The sequence below is a fragment of the Balaenoptera physalus genome (assembly GCF_965194825.1).
Source record: "Balaenoptera physalus genome assembly, chromosome: X".
Classification (NCBI taxonomy): Eukaryota; Metazoa; Chordata; class Mammalia; order Artiodactyla; family Balaenopteridae; genus Balaenoptera; species Balaenoptera physalus.
Genome location: NC_138903.1, coordinates 133,545,690 through 133,566,528, shown reverse-complemented (window position 1 = coordinate 133,566,528; position 20,839 = coordinate 133,545,690). Strand labels below are relative to the sequence as shown.

The 20,839-nt window shown below is 53.1% G+C and overlaps 1 protein-coding gene across 1 annotated transcript in view; it reads right to left on the bottom strand.

Annotated features, from left to right (window-relative positions):
- Positions 1 to 545: 545 nt before the first annotated feature.
- Positions 546 to 20,839, bottom strand: part of LOC309652415 (transketolase-like protein 1) — a 35,875-nt gene continuing 15,581 nt past the window's right edge. The window contains exons 7-13 of the mRNA XM_082446193.1: positions 20,088 to 20,252; positions 8,867 to 9,023; positions 7,173 to 7,303; positions 5,379 to 5,462; positions 3,002 to 3,101; positions 2,753 to 2,872; positions 546 to 1,435 (exon numbers count right to left, since the gene is read on the bottom strand). Of these exons, the coding sequence (XP_082302319.1) occupies positions 1,263 to 1,435; positions 2,753 to 2,872; positions 3,002 to 3,101; positions 5,379 to 5,462; positions 7,173 to 7,303; positions 8,867 to 9,023; positions 20,088 to 20,252 (930 nt within the window). The 3' untranslated portion in view covers positions 546 to 1,262. The remainder of the gene's footprint in view (positions 1,436 to 2,752; positions 2,873 to 3,001; positions 3,102 to 5,378; positions 5,463 to 7,172; positions 7,304 to 8,866; positions 9,024 to 20,087; positions 20,253 to 20,839) is intronic.

The following is a 20,839-nucleotide window of genomic DNA, read 5'->3' as shown; positions in this document are numbered from 1 at the left end:
GGTGGGGTCGCCACCTTCCTCTTCCCCTTCTCCAAGTCACCCTGGGGAGCACAACGTCTCTTTTCTCTGCCGGGTCAGGGTGGGCCCAACGGTGCTCACGGGGTCTCCTGAGCCCTGGATCTTGGGGGCGGCTTTTTCTTGGCCTTTCTCGCGGGAGGGCGCAGACCCCGCCCCGGGTCTCCAGGGAAGGAGGACTTCTCGTACAGCCCGCAAAGAAGAGGGCTCAGGACTCTTCGGTTATGGCGGGGGTGGGGGGTGGGGTGTGGAGGCGGGGCCTATCTTTAATTTACCTGGCAGGTATTTTCTTCTTGTATTCCGGCCACATGGTTTACATGCTCAGAGCTAAATTAAGGAGTCAGCTCAGGGCTGGCTTTTCAGGCTGTATACTGTCCTCTAGTGGTGCATCTCCTGCCCAGTACCATTTCCAGGGCTTGTTAAGGGACATGGCTCTCTGCTGGTTTAGATAACAGCTCCTTCCTCATTTAGGATTTTGTCAAGGAGAAACCAAATTACACATACAAGGCACAAACGCAATAAAGCAGGTAGCCGGTTCTTAATTGCTTTATTAACATTAACTTTAACTAGCATGCTTAGCAGATGAGTACAGTTGAGATAACAGTTCGGGTTGGTCACTGGGCAAATGAGACACTTCTGAGATCTCACAGGACAGTGAGGGGTGGAGACGAGAACAGGCTGTGTCCTCTCCGCGGAGCAGTCGTCGCAAGCAGCACGGGACACACTAGGCGCAGCCTCCTCGCGGAAGAGAGGAGATGAAGGCAGACACCAGAGGAAGTTCCAGGGCAACTGCGCTGACACAGTACCTGGGAGGCTACAGGTAGGATGGCAGCAGGTGGTCTGAGCTGGGACAGCGGTGCGCAGCATGGGGGTATAGCGCTGCCAAACCTGGGCAACTGCAGTCTACAATTCAATTCGCATTTTCTTTACTTATGACACACATTTAAGAAACTGTTACCTTATGTTGGTCCCCAGCCCAGTTATCTGTAGTCTCATCAGAAAATTTATTAGGTGGTTGTTTTGTTAGCTATTCTGTCACTTAAAACCTTGTCTTGTAACCCACATTTATGATTCAAAGGTGAAAGTTACTCTTGTGTACGTAGTTCTGGCTTAACAGGAAAGTAGTTAACTGGCTTTGCTTTTAAAAAGAATAAAGCGCAACAGTATAGATTTAAGTGATGGTTTGGCAATGAGCATAAATGTAAGGTAAAGAGGCCAGTCTTCTAAGACCAAAGCCAACAGCTATTTTAATTCATTAAGACCCACTTCACAGCCATTATGATGTGTCTGGCACTGATTCCAAACATACTGAGCAGCTCACTCGGCCTTCCGCTCCGAGGCACTCCTGACACTGCCAGCTGATGGACCAGGATGTCAGGCTCCATGGACACCGCTGCACAAACAGCCTCCCCGATGCCACCTGGGGAAGCAAGGGACATCAGGCTCTGTTCTGGAAACAGCTAGTCAGCCTTAAAACCCCATCACATAGACGCCTTTGAATTTGTGGTTCCCAGGGAAAGATATTTTTCACTGGCTGTTGATTCATAAACAACCATTCCCCGACTGACCAGAAGCGTTCTCGTTCAAAAGTGCGAGTCTCCAAATTGCTCCCAGCCTCACTTATGGCAGGGGCTCTTTCCACTGGGGCTCCACGGATGCAGGCGTCTGTGGAACTCAGATTCTCAAAGCTGTCAGGAACCTACGAACTGGATGCCGGCTTCGGAAGGGCCAGCTGGCAAGGCTGCCCCTGGGGTGGTGCCCGGGCAGTGGGCTGGTGCGAGTGCCCTGCATCGACGAGACACTTTCCCTACTGATAAGGGTGGTCCCTGTGCCTGGACTCTGGCACCACAGGGTGGTTTATGGGGCACACCTGCTTTCCCCTGGGAATCGGGAAGTTTGGCACGCGCCAGGCTGCGACCAGCCCTCAATGAAACCCGGGGCGCTGAGTCTCGAGTGGGCTCCCTGGGTCCCCAGGGCGCTGAGTCTCGAGTGGGCTCCCTGGGTCCCCAGGGCGGCATCTGTGACTGCCGGCGAAGGGAGAGTGCTCGGCTGGCCCCTCATGGGAGGGAGAGAGGAAGCCGAAGGGGTGGGGCTCTCCACCCCCGACCCGTGTCTTCTGTCCTTGGGGGTGCTGGCGTGTGCCCTTTCCCTGCCATCAACCTCAGCCGGGAGGGCACTGGAGTGCTTTCCTGCAGATCACGGGGGTGCTCTTGGGGCCCCTGACACGCAAACACATGAAGCTCCCCACTCCCTCCTCTGCCCCACCTGACCTTCCCTGGCCAAACACTGCCCAGCCCCCTCTCCCTGGCCACACTTTTCCTGCCTTTGCTGTGTTCTCTGCTTGCAAGGCACTATTGCCATTTTTCTGTGGGGGGCAAACTATTAATCATTCAATACTCAAGAGCAACTGTGAAGCTTCTTATGACGCCTCCCCTCACAATGCCAAGTTAGACACTCCTCTGCACTGCCACTGAGCCAGCTACCCGGGGACCAGGCACTGCACACTGTGCTGAGCACACACAAACGAGGATGGGCACGGCCCCACCCTTAGCCAGCCAGTGCAGGCGGGCAAGAGACCCTATACCCATACCGTCGCAAAGAGCAAGTAATACAGGTTGCTGGGTGAGTGGTTGGCTGGAGGTGCCGCCCACGATCATGGCACACCTCTGGTCAAGGAAAACAAAAACACGCTGCACCAAAGCAGACTTTCAAAGTGGTCCCCAAGGCCTGCACACACCTTCTGAAGAGTGATCCTCCACTGTGATAATCTGGCCACCTGTGGCTTTTGCGTTGGAGATGATGGTGGCTGCATCCAGGGGTTTAACAGTAAACAGGTCGATGACGCGGATAGAAATATCTGGAGAACAGAGATAACCAGCTTGGTGTATGAAGCAGACTTAGAATAAAAGACAGATTGGGGCACACAGGCAGCCCAAGTCCTACCACTCCCAGCTTGAACTTCAGCATTCAGCAACAACCAACTGACCTTCTTGCTTAGAAAGATCATCGGCGGCTGCTAAGGCCTCATGCAAGGTCACTCCAGCTCCAACAACTGTGAGCTTGTCGTTGACACCGTTGCGGACGACCTGGTGTTGCACCCACAAAACAAAAATGCTGTGCTTACTACACACAGAGTGTGTCTCAAAGTGGAGGACACTCTGCTACACTGCTCTCCTGAGCCTACCAATTTCACTCCTTAATAGTTCACTATAAAAAAGGCCGAGTCAGCACACTGACCAACAAGGACATATTCTTTTTAATAAGCCCCACTTCATGTTTGTTTAACAAATTCACCTACTTTTCCTCATGATTCACGATGCCAAATTACTAAGTTCTTTTACAATACGTATGCAAAATGACCCTTTAGCAAAGCAGGTGCATTTCCAACTGGGATGTGAAAGGCTGAAGGCCAGAAGCGAGTTGTACAGCCCATCTGCTCCAGAGCACGGACTCACGCCCACCAAGGGGTCTGCAAAGGCGCCACCTCTGGGCTGCGTGAACATCTTGCTGGGGCACTCACACAGACTGGACTCCAATCACGAACACGCGAATGGGGACCATTTGGGGGCATTTTCGAGGTGCATGCCCAAGTGCCCTGTGAAGCCCGTGCATTAGCGGGCCCCTTCTGTGGCTGTGGAAAGCAAATCTCAGAACAGGAGGAACTCGCCCAGGGCAGGGCTGAGACCAGCAGCCAGGCCCATCTGACTTCAAAGCCCATGCTCCCAACCACCCGCTATTCTGTAAGCAGACAGGGTTCTCTGCTCTTTTTTCCATCGTTTTGTTTCCTCCAAAGTCACCCAACCAAAGGCATCTGGAAGTCTGCATTGCATTCCTCTGTATAGCTTTTCCTGTGGCTTAAGAACCATTGCTGACTACAGATATTCAGGGCTTCAAACCACTCACCCCCATTCTTCGAGAATGTTCTAGTGTTTTCATACACACACACAGACACACACACACAAATATACATGTATAGATACATACATATACACACATACATACACACACCTACGTCCCCCTTTGCAAATCCAGCCCTTGAATTATCCATGGCATGCATATTATCACACACGTTTTAACTCACATCAGGAAGTTTACTTCATTTTGTCAGGACAGGACAAACATCAGGGGGGGGGAAAAAAAGAAGAGAGATATGAGAAAGCTTTGAAAACCATATAACTATCACCAAGACACACTCCCCACCACCCCCGGAGGCAAACATATGGCTTTGAGTTAAACGTGGGAGTCCAGGGAACAATAGTGTGAACGTGTAGTTCACACTGAAGTGAATAATACAGCTTTTCCATTCAGCAGAATGGAACTATGGGGGACTATTAACTGCTCTGGGTACACCTGCTCTACTGTGGCGCTGAAGCCAGCCAGCGCTCACTCACTCATTCTGAGCACCAGCCACTGTGAATCCTGGAGCAGCCTGGCCCGTAGCAATCAGGTTGGAAGTCACCTATTGCTCTTCAAGAGTGGCTATCAGTCTTTCACATACTTAAGGAGAGTATTAATGACGTTCTAAAAGGCTTATAAGATAAAGACAGGACATAAAACTTTCCTATGCAGTATGATCTCAACTAAGATATACACATATATATACGTGTATATAGAAAAAGCCAGGAAGAAAACGCGGCCAAATGTCTGTAAGCCCTGCTCTCTAGGTGGTGGGCAGTCACTTATTTTCTCCACAGACGCTGCTGGTTTTCTGCACACGCAGCTCAGACAGGCAGGCACACAGACGTCGAGCTGCCGTAGGGGCTTGAATCCTGGTCTTCCTGAACACCTTCTCTGGCCCTCATCTACAAAACATGGCTGGCTGCTAACAATCTGTGCTTCTAGGGCTTTCTCAAGGATACAGGAGATAGGAGGCACCTTGCAATGCCAGCCTTTATCAGCAGGCCTGGGGGCGAGGCCACAATCCATGTGCAAAACCAACTGCAGGGTCACACAATGGCCAGAGGCAAGATGGTTCATATTTGTTTGTTATATTCCTGGCCTTGGACCTGCAAAACCAGAACCTAACAGATATACTATTCATCTGAAATGGGTTCTATTATTTTGTTTAGCTTGAGGCTGTGATAAGGTACAGCAAAGCAACTCAAAAGCCTTCAAGTTGTTACCAGCTTATCTTTAAGGGCTCAACAAAGAGACTCCTTTCAGAAAGGAGAAAAGTTCAGTTCAGGCTGATATTGGCAGAATGTTCCTTCCTGAAGAAAAGCAGGCAAAGGTCATGAATTTTTTTTAAACTAGTGCAAAGAAAGAATGAAGCGTCAACTGTGGATGTCTCTAGCGCTGGCTTTAAGAACAGTGCTCTCCACGTGAACTGATGCTGGAAGACACTGGAGAACTTAAGGCCTTACCTTGGCCCGTCCAACCTCAAAGTTTTCGTATACGGTGTAAATAACTGCAGTTGCTGGCCGACTGGTCCGAATGTAGCACATCCCCTAGGGTGTAAATGAACACCAGAGCCACAGTTTAGAAAATCAAACTAAATTTCCAACTAATAAACCTCAAAAAGAAGCGGGGGAGGACCTAACAATTCTTTGTACTAAAAACAAAATGTGCCTTCTGGAGTGAGGGCCAACTGTCACGGGGTCAGGTTACTACGAAGGGCCCTGCTGGGTGCCCTGTGACGAGCTCTCCACGCTGTCCTGCTCACCCGTTTAGGAAAGCTTTCTCAAGTATAAATCGATCTGTTGTGTCTCCACAGAACATAAACGTGGAGCAGGAGCGCTGACTCACCTTGACTAGAAAGCCTAAAACACATGGGAAACAACTTTTGTCACAACAGCTTGTAATGAATGCTCCATCCTTAGAAGTACCTTAGACACCGGAATATAAAATGACTATTTCTCCAATAAAAAGATGTAAATACGTTTTTTATCACCTTGAACATATAAACAGGAATGTAAATGAATACTCAAATGTCTAGTATTTGTTAATTTACATACATATTTAAATCGTACATGATAAACCCATACATTAATTTAGGAACACTGATTCCTTTTGTTCATTTACATGTTATGAACTAGTTCTATTCGGTGTATTTTTACAAGGTAAAATTTACTTAAGTGGAGCACGCCCCGAATTCTGATAAGTTATACACCATGTAACCATCTCCTGAGTCTGGACAGCATTTGCACCTGCCCAGAAAGTTCCCTCATGCCTCTCTCCTGTCACTCTCCCCACCCAAGAAGCAACCTCTATTCTGATTTCCGTCACCACAGCTTTGTCTCTTTTGAACTTCCCACAAATAAGACCCTGCAGCACACGAGATTGCACTGTACATGCAAGGACATAGAACAATGTCCCGGATATAGCACGTAGAAAAATCCAGAACAATGTGTGAGGCCACTTAGGTTTAAAGGAAAACAGTAAAAGAAACTCATGTCTCTAACACGTTGGAAATGCTTGGAACGGAACTCGTACGACCCACCCCAACTGTGCCCAGGTTTGCCTGCGCAGGGGCACGGGTGCGCGCAGGCCTGGGGGGTGAGGTGAGTCTGGCGGCCGCTAGCTAGAGTGGTTAGAAAGGTAAAGATTCTGTCCCCTAGCCTCTGCTGCGGCTGGGTTCTGGACAGGAGTTAGGTTGTGTCCATCTGATGCCCCTGGGTGAGACTTCAGGAGGGGCAGGCAGGGCAGAAGCCAGACTTGTAGCCTTCTAAGCTGTTTCTGAGGGCGGGACAGGGCTGGGGACCCCAGGGTTTGTCTGCAGTGGCCTCCCACTGGCAACTGTCCAGTTTTCTGATATCACGAGGTGGCAGCTGCACGGGCTGTGTCTAAGGCCAGCACATGATGGCTTGTCGCTGGGACCCACTTCCGTGGCCCTGCCAAGGGCTCCCTGTCTCAGAGCCCCAGGGCACCCCCTCTTCTTGACCCAAGTCCCACCCGATACAGGTCGTCAGGGGTTCGAAATTCTTCTGCACTGCTTTTTACAATGCGAATGTATTCATGTTCTTCGTGGTTCATCACCCTTTTCTGGGGCAATGGTTCTACTTTTAAAAGGAATCCTACAACCAAATTTCCTATAACGAATATCTATTTTCTTTATGCTGAGAAAAAAATGGGGGAAAAAAAAATCAAGCCATCAGTACCAAAGCAGCATCAGAGCCCAGCAATGTTTTCTGTCGGCGCCAGTGCCCCCTTACGGATACCTCGGTGTTGGCCGCCAGGAGCACGGCGTGCTCCGTTGAGATGGCATCGCTCGGATAGAAAATCGTGCAGTTCGGAACCGCTCGGAACATGGCCAGATCCTCCAGGGCCATCTGGGAGGGGCCGTCTTCACCTGAGAAAGCAAAGCCACAGCCCAATGGAAAGGTGAGCCCGCCCCGTCAGCCAAGCACGCGTGCCACCGGGGTGGCCGCCAGCGCAGCGCAGGTCACTGCCACGCCCCGCCTGAGGCTCCCAACTGACGCTGCAAGCAACACGGCACAGGCCTCTTCTCGGCCCCAAGCCTCGCCAACCCCTGGCACACGGTCCTAGCGCTGCTGCCCTGAGCGACCCAACACTCGTCCCCGAGCACCAGGTCTCTGGCCCTGTGCACTTCTCCCTAGGAGGCCCCCTCAGACTCTGTCATTTCTTCTCTGCTCTTCTACCTTCTCCATCAAGAGACTAAAGTTTTCAGACTCAAATGGTCTCATTCATTTCTCATGGCCTTCAAAGTAGCTGAGAATCACAGAACATAGCCTTTGGGGTGCCCTCGGGGTGCTGCTGGAACTCAGAGGGCCTTCGTGTGGGGGGGAAAGAGACTCTGTGCAAAGAGAAAGCCCGACGTACACCAGGGCGGCCTAGCTCTTCCAGCTAGGAAGGGAACTGTCGCCGCGTACACCGCCTGGCCTGGGACCACTGTCTCTCCTCAGAACCCCGGCTCCTCTGGTCTGGACCTAGAGCCACTTCTCCACTCAGCTGAGTCTAAAACTTACTCCTCACCCAGCCCCAGGCAGAGACCCCGGACCCCTGTCCAGGCCCTCCTCCCTCCTTGCTCTCTTCCCCTGCATCTGGCCATCCAGAGACTTCTTAGCCAGTCTTGCTCTCCCAGGAAGTCCCCAAGACGACACCCAAACACGCACGTCCAGCCCTCCCCTCCAGCATTCTGGCAGCAAGCGTAAGCTGCCACATCTACCTTGACCTGCCCCGCCACAGGAATGTCAGGTGCCCCGTCTCTCTAGACTCCCCATTTCTGTCATCCCGGACGTTTCCCAGGCAAGAAACCCCCGGGGACTGGGGTTCTGCTGTTCCTGCCGTCTGAGACTCCTCCTGTCAGCAACGCTGAAATCCTTCTTCAGGTTCTCACAGACTCGCCCGATTTTCTATCCACTGCTAACACACGCCTCGGTCCTCCTCCCGGCTCCCGTGTTTCCCCCAGCTTCCATGTAGCCCATCCACGGTTAATGCCCACGTGTTGGGCGCCTCGAGGTTTCCCATTCTGTCCAAGCAGGCTGCTCGGGCCGGGGGAGCCCTGGCAGGCTGTGCTGCTCACTTTGCTGTGCCCATGCAGCTTGTCCCCACTTAGACTAAGGCGACCAGAGAGCAGTAAACAATTCGGTGATGCCAGGGTGACCCAATCTCTACCTAGTACGTGGCTTGACAAAGAAGAGGCACTCAGGACAGATAATTATTTCTCGATGACAGAAAAAATGGGCACTTTTCAGTAATACCAAGAGATCGGCTCAAAAGTTACCCAGAGTGTCTGGAACTTCTAAAACATGACATGGCTTTTTTCAAAACGGAGGTTATGATAATCAAACATTATGGAACCTTAAGCACGCTGGCAGTTCAGCCTCTTACAGGCTAATCTTTCTCTGTAAAGGAGGAAGGCGATTAAAATGATGGCATTGAGAACTCATACCTATGGATACCCCGCAGTGGGACCCAATGAGGTTGATGTTGCTTTGAGAGATGGCTCCCATCCGGATCTGATCAAATGCTCGGCTCAAAAAGGCAGCGAAGGTGCAAACAAAAGTAACAGTCCGACCACGGGTGGCGCATCCCAGAGCCACGCTCACCTGCAACACAAAGCAGGTGAATCAGAACACTCCCGGACACCACTGCCCCTTCCGTTCCCCAGCACAGAGTGTGGGGATCTCAGGGAAACCTCTACTCTGCACCCTCTCACCTTGCCACCCCTCCCCCAGGCACCTACCTGGGAAAACCCCAAACCTGGCAAATCCACGGTGTCCCCTGAATGCTGCTACAAAAGAGGAGCTGCAGTGCTGACCCTGCTCCTTCAAATCCAAGATGTGGAAGCTCGAGACACTCAAGGCTGCCCCTGCAGTCACCGTGGGTCTCCTTCCTATTCTCTTCCCCTACCTTCTGTCCCCTCTCTCCCTGCCCCTTCGCATGCTTCCCCTGCGCATTTCCTGGGGAAGAGAGGTAAACAACGGAGGCTCACCCATCCCGTCCCCACGTCCCCGCCGAGTCAGTAGGAGATGGGGCAGACCGGTACCTACTAGAGGCCCACTTGCCCACCGTGCTGAACCTCAGCCTTCTCTAGCTTCCTCAAGGGCATCTCTGAATGTGCAATCATTCCCTCCCCTCCCATGTTCCCTCAGTTTCTCCCTCTCTGATCACTGAAGTGTGTGCTACTATCTTCCATCTTCCCCCCACACTTTCACCTTGTCTTCCCGCGCCAGATGCTGCCCTTCGTCTATGTTGTACTTCACAGGAAACTTCGCACACTTCCTAATTTCCCACTTTCTGCCCGTTTCCCTTCATCTAGGCTGCCATTCCCTGTGAGGGACCCAGAAGCTGCCAAACGGAGAGGACACCTGACCCTGCCTGCATCGTACCTGACCTCTCAGGAGCGGCCAGCACTACAGACCCTGCCGACATCGTACCTGACCTCTCAGGAGCCTCCGGCACTACAGACCCTGCCTACATCGTACCTGACCTCCCAGGAGCCTCCGGCACTACAGACCCTGCCTGCATCGTACCTGACCTCTCAGGAGCCTCCGGCACTACAGACCCTGCCTGCATCGTACCTGACCTCTCAGGAGCCTCCGGCACTACAGACCCTGCCTGCATCGTACCTGACCTCTCAGGAGCCTCCATCACTACAGACCATGCCTGCATCGTACCTGACCTCTCAGGAGCCTCCGGCACTACAGACCCTGCCTGCATCGTACCTGACCTCTCAGGAGCCTCCGGCACTACAGACCATGCCTGCATCGTACCTGACCTCTCAGGAGCCTCCGGCACTACAGACCATGCCTGCATCGTACCTGGCCTCTCAGGAGCCTCCGGCACTACAGACCCTGTCTGCATCGTACCTGGCCTCTCAGGAGCCTCCATCACTACAGACCATGCCTGCATCGTACCTGACCTCTCAGGAGCCTCAATCACTACAGACCATGCCTGCAACGTACCTGACCTCTCAGGAGCCTCCAGCACTACAGACCCTGTCTGCATCTTACCTGGCCTCTCAGGAGCCTCCGGCACTACAGACCCTGCCTGCATCGTACCTGGCCTCTCAGGAGCCTCCATCACTACAGACCATGCCTGCATCGTACCTGACCTCTCAGGAGCCTCAATCACTACAGACCATGCCTGCAACGTACCTGACCTCTCAGGAGCCTCCAGCATTACAGACCCTGTCTGCATCGTACCTGACCTCTCAGGAGCCTCCGGCACTACAGACCCTGCCTGCATCGTACCTGGCCTTTCAGGAGCCTCCGGCACTACAGACCCTGCCTGCATCGTACCTGACCTCTCAGGAGCCTCCAGCACTACAGACCATGCGTGCATCGTACCTGGCCTTTCAGGAGCCTCCGGCACTACAGACCCTGCCTGCATCGTACCTGACCTCCCAGGAGCCTCCGGCACTACAGACCCTGCCTGCATCGTACCTGACCTCTCAGGAGCCTCCGGCACTACAGACCATGCCTGCATCGTACCTGGCCTCTCAGGAGCCTCCGGCACAACAGACCCTGTCTGCATTGTACCTGGCCTCTCAGGAGCCTCCGGCACTACAGACCATGCCTGCATCGTACCTGGCCTTTCAGGAGCCTCCAGCACAACAGACCCTGCCTGCATTGTACCTGGCCTCTCAGGAGCCTCCAGCACTACAGACGCTGCCTGCATCGTACCTGACCTCTCAGGAGCGTCCAGCACTACAGACCCTGCCTGCATCGTACCTGACCTCTCAGGAGCCTCCAGCACTACAGACACTTCCTGCATCGTACCTGACCTCTCAGGGGCCTCCAGCACTACAGACACTTCCTGCATCGTACCTGACCTCTCAGGAGCGTCCAGCACGACAGACCCTGCCTGCATCGTACCTGACCTCTCAGGAGCCTCCAGCACTACAGACCCTGTCTGCATCGTACCTGGCCTCTCAGGAGCCTCCAGCTCTACAGACCATGCCTGCATCGTACCTGACCTCGCAGGAGCCTCCAGCACTACAGACCGTGCCTGCATCGTACCTAACCTCTCAGGAGCCCCCAGCACTACAGATCCTGCCTGCATCGTACCTGACCTCTCAGGAGCCTCCAGCACTACAGACCATGCGTGCATCGTACCTGACCTCTCAGGAGCCTCCGGCACTACAGACCCTGCCTGCGTCGTACCTGACCTCTCAGGAGCCTCCAGCACTACAGACCCTGTCTGCATCGTACCTGACCTCTCAGGAGCCTCCAGCACTACAGACCATGCGTGCATCGTACCTGGCCTTTCAGGAGCCTCCGGCACTACAGACCCTGCCTGCATCGTACCTGACCTCCCAGGAGCCTCCAGCACTACAGACCCTGCCTGCATCGTACCTGGCCTCTCAGGAGCCTCCGGCACAACAGACCCTGTCTGCATTGTACCTGGCCTCTCAGGAGCCTCCGGCACTACAGACCATGCCTGCATCGTACCTGGCCTTTCAGGAGCCTCCAGCACAACAGACCCTGCCTGCATTGTACCTGGCCTCTCAGGAGCCTCCAGCACTACAGACGCTGCCTGCATCGTACCTGACCTCTCAGGAGCGTCCAGCACTACAGACCCTGCCTGCATCGTACCTGACCTCTCAGGAGCCTCCAGCACTACAGACACTTCCTGCATCGTACCTGACCTCTCAGGGGCCTCCAGCACTACAGACACTTCCTGCATCGTACCTGACCTCTCAGGAGCGTCCAGCACGACAGACCCTGCCTGCATCGTACCTGACCTCTCAGGAGCCTCCAGCACTACAGACCCTGTCTGCATCGTACCTGGCCTCTCAGGAGCCTCCAGCTCTACAGACCATGCCTGCATCGTACCTGACCTCGCAGGAGCCTCCAGCACTACAGACCGTGCCTGCATCGTACCTAACCTCTCAGGAGCCCCCAGCACTACAGATCCTGCCTGCATCGTACCTGACCTCTCAGGAGCCTCCAGCACTACAGACCATGCGTGCATCGTACCTGACCTCTCAGGAGCCTCCGGCACTACAGACCCTGCCTGCGTCGTACCTGACCTCTCAGGAGCCTCCAGCACTACAGACCCTGTCTGCATCGTACCTGACCTCTCAGGAGCCTCCGGCACTACAGACCATGCGTGCATCGTACCTGGCCTTTCAGGAGCCTCCGGCACTACAGACCCTGCCTGCATCGTACCTGACCTCCCAGGAGCCTCCAGCACTACAGACCCTGCCTGCATCGTACCTGGCCTCTCAGGAGCCTCCAGCACAACAGACCCTGTCTGCATTGTACCTGGCCTCTCAGGAGCCTCCGGCACTACAGACCATGCCTGCATCGTACCTGGCCTTTCAGGAGCCTCCAGCACAACAGACCCTGCCTGCATTGTACCTGGCCTCTCAGGAGCCTCCAGCACTAGAGACGCTGCCTGCATCGTACCTGACCTCTGAGGAGCGTCCAGCACTACAGACCCTGCCTGCATCGTACCTGACCTCTCAAGAGCCTCCAGCACTACAGACACTTCCTGCATCGTACCTGACCTCTCAGGGGCCTCCAGCACTAGAGACACTTCCTGCATCGTACCTGACCTCTCAGGAGCCTCCAGCACTACAGAGCATGCCTGCATCGTACCTGACCTCTCAGGAGCGTCCAGCACTACAGACCCTGCCTACATCGTACCTGACCTCTCAGGAGCGTCCAGCAGTACAGACACTTCCTGCATCGTACCTGACCTCTCAGGGGCCTCCAGCACTACAGACACTTCCTGCATCGTACCTGGCCTCTCAGGAGCCTCCAGCACTACATACCCTGTCTGCATCGTACCTGACCTCTCAGGAGCCTCCAGCTCTACAGACCATGCCTGCATCGTACCTGACCTTGCAGGAGCCTCCAGCACTACAGACGGTGCCTGCATCGTACCTGACCTCGCAGGAGCCTCCAGCACTACAGACCGTGCCTGCATCGTACCTGACCTCCCAGGAGCCTCCAGCACTACAGATTCTGCCTGCATCGTACCTGACCTCGCAGGAGCCTCCAGCACTACAGACAGTGCCTGCATCGTACCTGACCTCTCAGGAGCCTCCAGCACTACAGACTCTGCCTGCATCGTACCTGGCCTCTCAGGAGCCTCCAGCACTACAGACCCTGTCTGCATCGTACCTGACCTCTCAGGAGCCTCCAGCACTACAGACCCTGTCTGCATCGTACCTGACCTCTCAGGTGCCTCCAGCATTACAGACCCTGCCTGCATCGTACCTGACCTCTCAGGAGCCTCCAGCACTACAGACCCTGTCTGCATCTTACCTGGCCTCTCAGGAGCCTCCGGCACTACAGACCCTGCCTGCATCGTACCTGACCTCTCAGGAGCCTCCAGCACTACAGACACTGTCTGCATCGTACCTGACCTCTCAGGAGCCTCCAGCACTACAGACCATGCCTGCATCGTACCTGACCTCTGAGGAGCGTCCAGCACTACAGACCATGCGTGCATCGTACCTGGCCTCTCAGGAGCCTCCAGCACTACAGACACTGTCTGCATCGTACCTGACCTCTCAGGAGCCTCCAGCACTACAGACCATGCCTGCATCGTACCTGACCTCTCAGGAGCCTCCAGCACTACAGACCATGCGTGCATCGTACCTGGCCTCTCAGGAGCCTCCGGCACTACAGACCCTGCCTGCATCGTACCTGGCCTCTCAGGTGCCTCCGGCACTACAGACACTTCCTGCATCGTACCTGGCCTCTCAGGAGCCTCCAGCACTACAGACCCTGTCTGCATCGTATCTGGCCTCTCAGGAGCCTCCAGCACTACAGACCATGCGTGCATCGTACCTGGCCTCTCAGGAGCCTCCATCACTACAGACCCTGTCTGCATCTTACCTGGCCTCTCAGGAGCCTCCAGCACTACAGACCCTGCCTGCATCTTACCTGGCCTCTCAGGAGCCTCCAGCACTACAGACCCTGTCTGCATCTTACCTGACCTCTCAGGAGCCTCCAGCACTACAGACCCTGTCTGCATCGTACCTGGCCTCTCAGGAGCCGCCAGCACTACAGACCCTGCCTGCATCGTACCTGACCTCTCAGGAGCCTCCAGCACTACAGACCCTGACTGCATCGTACCTGACCTCTCAGGAGCCTCCAGCACTACAGACAATGCCTGCATCGTACCTGACCTCGCAGGAGGCTCCAGCACTACAGACCCTGTCTGCATCGTACCTGACCTCTCAGGAGCCTCCAGCACTACAGACCATGCGTGCATCGTACCTGGCCTCTCAGGAGCCTCCAGCACTACAGACCCTGTCTACATCGTACCTGGCCTCTCAGGAGCCTCCAGCACTACAGACCCTGTCTGCATCTTACCTGGCCTCTCAGGAGCCTCCAGCACTACAGACCCTGTCTGCATCGTATCTGGCCTCTCAGGAGCCTCCAGCACTACAGACCATGCGTGCATCGTACCTGGCCTCTCAGGAGCCTCCATCACTACAGACCCTGTCTGCATCTTACCTGGCCTCTCAGGAGCCTCCAGCACTACAGACCCTGTCTGCATCTTACCTGGCCTCTCAGGAGCCTCCAGCACTACAGACCCTGTCTGCATCTTACCTGACCTCTCAGGAGCCTCCAGCACTACAGACCCTGTCTGCATCGTACCTGGCCTCTCAGGAGCCGCCAGCACTACAGACCCTGCCTGCATCTTATCTGACCTCTCAGGAGCCTCCAGCACTACAGACCCTGCCTGCATCGTATCTGGCCTCTCAGGAGCCTCCAACACTACAGACCATGCGTGCATCGTACCTGGCGTCTCAGGAGCCTCCAGCACTACAGACCCTGCCTGCATCGTACCTGACCTCTCAGGAGCCTCTGGCACTACAGACCCTGCCTGCATCGTACATGACCTCTCAGGAGCCTCCGGCACTACAGACCCTGCCTGCATCGTACCTGACCTCTCAGGAGCCTCCGGCACTACAGACCCTGTCTGCATCGTATCTGGCCTCTCAGGAGCCTCCAGCACTACAGACCATGCGTGCATCGTACCTGGCCTCTCAGGAGCCTCCATCACTACAGACCCTGTCTGCATCTTACCTGGCCTCTCAGGAGCCTCCAGCACTACAGACCCTGTCTGCATCTTACCTGGCCTCTCAGGAGCCTCCAGCACTACAGACCCTGTCTGCATCGTACCTGACCTCTCAGGAGCCTCCATCACTACAGACCCTGTCTGCATCGTACCTGACCTCTCAGGAGCCTCCAGCACTACAGACCCTACCTGCATCGTACCTGGCCTCTCAGGAGCCTCTAGCAATACAGACCATGCCTGCATCGTACCTGGCCTCTCAGGAGCCTCCAGCACTACAGACACTGCCTGCATCGTATCTGGCCTCTCAGGAGCCTCCAGCACTACAGACCCTGTCTGCATCGTACCTGACCTCTCAGGAGCCTCCAGCACTACAGACCATGCGTGCATCGTACCTGGCCTCTCAGGAGCCTCTAGCAATACAGACCATGCCTGCATCGTACCTGGCCTCTCAGGAGCCTCCAGCACTACAGACACTGCCTGCATCGTATCTGGCCTCTCAGGAGCCTCCAGCACTACAGACCATGCGTGCATCGTACCTGGCCTCTCAGGAGCCTCTATCACTACAGACCCTGTCTGCATCTTACCTGGCCTCTCAGGAGCCTCCAGCACTACAGACCCTGTCTGCATCTTACCTGGCCTCTCAGGAGCCTCCAGCACTACAGACCATGCGTGCATCGTACCTGGCCTCTCAGGAGCCTCTATCACTACAGATCCTGTCTGCATCTTACCTGGCCTCTCAGGAGCCTCCAGCACTACAGACCCTGTCTGCATCGTACCTGACCTCTCAGGAGCCTCCAGCACTACAGACCCTGTCTGCATCGTACCTGACCTCTCAGGAGCCTCCAGCGCTACAGACTCTGTCTGCATCGTACCTGACCTCTCAGGAGCCGCCAGCAATACAGACCCTGCCTGCTTCGTACCTGACCTCTCAGGAGCCTCCAGCAATACAGACCCTGCCTGCATCGTACCTGGCCTCTCAGGAGCCTCCGGCAATACAGACCCTGCCTGCATCGTACCTGACCTCTCAGGAGCCTCCGGCACTACATACCCTTTCTGCATCGTACCTGACCTCTCAGGAGCCTCCGGCACTACAGACCCTGTCTGCATCGTACCTGGCCTCTCAGGAGCCTCCGGCACTACAGACCCTGTCTGCATCGTACCTGGCCTCTCAGGAGCCTCCGGCACTACAGACCCTGTCTGCATCGTACCTGGCCTCTCAGGAGCCTCCGGCACTACAGACCCTGTCTGCATCGTACCTGACCTCTCAGGAGCCAACAGCACTACAGACCCTGTCTGCATCGTACCTGGCCTCTCAGGAGCCTCCAGCATTACAGACCCTGCCTGCATCGTACCTGACCTCTCAGGAGCCTCCAGCACTACAGACCCTGTCTGCATCATTCCTGGCCTCTCAGGTGCCTCCAGCACTACAGACCAGCCGTCTCGCTGAACGCTGCTGACCCTGCCTAGGCCGCTTCTGCTGGGCGGCGCATCTAGACTGAGTCCTGGGCCTCGGGCCACACTCCTCCTCATCTGCCCCCTCCACAGGGAACCAGCATATGGTCCCACTGTGTCAGTCTGATGTGCTTGATGCTAACCACGCCTCTCTCTCTCTATTCTTCACCTCCGCTGGAAGGGCAGGCTCACATACCTTGGTAGGCTTCAAATTAGAAGATGAACATCTTGGGGTAAACAAAGACTGTCCAAGGGGCACATGGCTGTGGCTGGTCTCAACGTCAAGATCCTTGACTCCCATGTCCATCTGCCAGCAAAAGGGCCCAGGGCCTACTTCCCGCTGTCTCCCTGATAATCGCCTCCCAGTCACTGACTGCCGAAAGGCGCTCTCTCACCCTCATCGGGTCCTTCAGTTGGGCAACACCCTGGAGTGTAAGAGCTCCGGATCAAAACAGAAAGGACAATTCGAAATAATCATAGCAGCCTTGAGAAACTACAGAACTCAAAAGATTGGATAACAAATTCTTTTTTAAGTCAGGGGTTTTCCAATTCTTTTAACAAAACTGAAAGAGAACCTAATGTAACTGTCAACCCTTTACAAATAATTTTCCACCAACAACTTAACATGAAAGATCACTGTGTGATTTTTGGCTTATAACTGGGAAGGAATTCAAATGAATTGAATGATGTTGCCACAACAAAACTCTTTCCCTTCCCATCACCTTATTTATGTAAACAAGGTTTCTTGGCACTTACATCATTAAAATACGAATAGATTTTGTTCTGAAACTTGTCTCATTCTAGCTTTAAGTGTACTTAACCAATGCTACACAAGCTAATAATTATAACTGTAGCTCAGTCTAGAAGAAAACAAATTGTAATGCTCCAAGGCCTATGGACATAAGAAAATTTTTAAAAACTGTCAATGTATATGCATATTTTTATTGCAGAAAAGAACTGTCAACAAAAGGCTTTCATGCATAAATATATTTGGGGAAGCAGAACGGAAATAAGAATTCAAGTAGAAAAACGGATTTAATTTCTGACAAAGAGAGCCTTCATGTAATTGGATGATTTGAGTGTTAAAGTGTCACAAATTTCAATATACGGGAAATTATATCCTTTGCATCTACTTAAATCTGTGATGAAAAATTTAGATGTTAACTTAAAGCTAGGCAGAAAAAGATCTAGTTTAGAAACACACATTCAGCAGTTTGGAAAGCAAACACATTTGGAGATAAATGATCTATCCTCTAAGCTACCTGGCACCCCCATCCCCAGTCTAACAGGTACCCTGACCCCCCTACCCCAGGGCCCAAAGAGAGCTCCTGACTGCGTTCCCAAAACCCATTCCTCCCCCAGTCTTGTCCATCTCAGGAAGCAACACTCCTCCGCTCCCAGGTGCTCTGGCCTCTGCCCTAGCGCCAGCCTTGGTTCCTGCCCTGACACCTACCCCATGGCATCCTGCCGACTCTCCCGGCAAAGCAGATTCTGGATGAGTCTGCTCCTCTCCAACCCCACAGCTGCTGCCCTGGTCCAAGTCGCCATCTCCTGTCACCTCCCCCGCTCCCCCCAGCAAGCTGTTCTCCACAGCGGCCCTCCCTTCTGCTCCCTGAACAGCTCAGATTTGGGCGTGCCACAGAGCTAGCTGGGCCCCCTGCTGGGAATACCGTCCCCCAAAGATCTGCGCATGGCTGACTCCTTGTCACTTAAGTCTCAGCTTAAACGTCACGTCCTCTGAGACCTTGCTGCTGACTGGCCCTAGTCACGCTATCACTGTAGTCACCAGTTTCACCTGGTAGCCCTGGATGCTACCCACTTGCTGGCTGCTGCTTTATTCGTTGCCTTCAGTTGCTGACTGAAAGAATCAATGAGTTAGGAAGCAAGCTTTTTGATAGGTGGCTCAATTCAGAAAATTATGAATTGTATTTTTTTCCATTCAAAATGGAAACAGCTTAGCTTAATGAGACCCACAGAAAAATGTACATATTCTTACAATTGCAATGACCTACTTTACTGAACAGGGGGGCTTAAATTCCAACACTGACAGGGCCAGGGAAGCACCGTGAACAAATGAGTGGGCCAGCAGGACGCAGGGACATGGTGAGCTGGCTGTGGACCCCCATCTAAATGGGGCCCCTGCTTGGCTCCAGCTAACTGGTGGCAGGAAGGAAGGAATGTCGTCCCAATGTTGCCAGATCTTCCCATTCTTCAAGAGAATCCAGAAATTTGGATTCCATATAAAATTTCCTGACTTTTAAAAGCTGGCAACTGGGACTTCCCCGGCGGTCCAGTGGTTAAGACTCCGTGTTTCCAACACAGGGGGGCGCGGGTTCGATCCCTGGTCGGGGAACTAAGATCCCACATGCCACATGGTACAGGCAAAAAAAAAAAAAAAAAAAGAAAAAAAAAAGCTGGCAACTAATTTAAAATATCTGTAAATACTACTTGTTCCAAATACAGTCTCTCTGGTGGTCACGTAAGGCCTGCTGGCCCATAGATTTCTGGCCAGTGCTGTTTTTGGCCTCTACGATGTGAAGGTACATGTGCGCTGGCCTCTGCAGTGGCACAGAGCTTTACAAGTCAAGGCGTTTACTTGCACAAACTCCTTTCTCTCTCTCGAGGGGAGTGTGTGCGGATATGTGCATGCATAAGAGACTCCTGCGCTAATGTCGTCCTGGGAAGAGACTGAAGCACAGATAAGCAGAACAGCTCTACCTAAGGCCACAGCACTACTGACATTCTTGAGGCTGCAATTAGGGCAACATTTGAATATCTAGGATATATTAGGCCCCATGCAACAAGGTGGAGAGAAAAACCACAGTCCCTTGTAGCTTTCAATCTATTGGCCTCTGGGATGTTGTAGGATTGCCTGGTTGTGGGACGGGCAGGGCAGGAAGAGTGGGGTCACCTAGAGCTACCAGGGAGCTGGGCAGGCTTTAGGCCTGGAGACCTGAGGGCAGATGGCTGGAGCCCCTCCCTGCGGTCCTGGAAGTCACCCCTCAGACTCTGCCTGGCTGCTCTGTACTTGTTTCCCCCGACACTTTTTTCCTCCAGTTCCTTTGCTTTTGTAAGTGGAAAGAAAAACTGTAACACAGCGCAGCCCTCCTATGTCTGGTGGGCCACTGTTTGTCAATGAGAAGACTCAAGATGGATGTCCCCAGCATACATACCATGTTTTGCTCAGCAATACAACACTCAACGAAGCGCTCAGGGTGTTCCTTCTTGAATATCTCAGAGAAGGTGGAGTTCTTGCTGTCACCGTGCAGCACAACGACTCTGTCATTTGCATGGCCCAGCTTAGCCAGGGCCAAACTACATGCTTTCCAAGTAGCTATCTGGAAGTTAAACAGTAGAGTTTCTTAGAATGGGTTTAGAAGGAAGGTGAATTGGTAGAATTATAAACTGTCATCTACCTTAATGAAGAAAGCAAATTTGTGATTCACCAATAATCTCCTTCAGGGTCATAAAAAAGGACTGCTAGCCAATTTTAAATCCATACTTGGCTCACTGGGTATCAATTTCCCCCAAATAAATTTATTCTTCTGTCCCATTCCTATAGTTGATTTAAAAATTTACATTTCCCAAAATGCAAATGCCTCTGTGAGTGTTTAACTATAAAACTGATAATACTCACTGTAAATATTAAAATGTAGAACTTTAGAAACATAATACAAATAATAAACAATTCCATTAGGATATTGTTTGAGATTGGACTCAATCTATGGATTAATTTAGGGGAGAACTGACATCCTTACAATATTGAGTTTTTCTATTAAAAAAAAACAAGGTTTGGCATTTCCTCAAAGAGTTAAACAGAATTACTACGACTCAGCAATTCTACTCCTAGGTATATACCCAAGAGAAAAATACATCTATACGAAAGGTTGTACACAAATGTTCATTGCAGCATTATTCACAATAG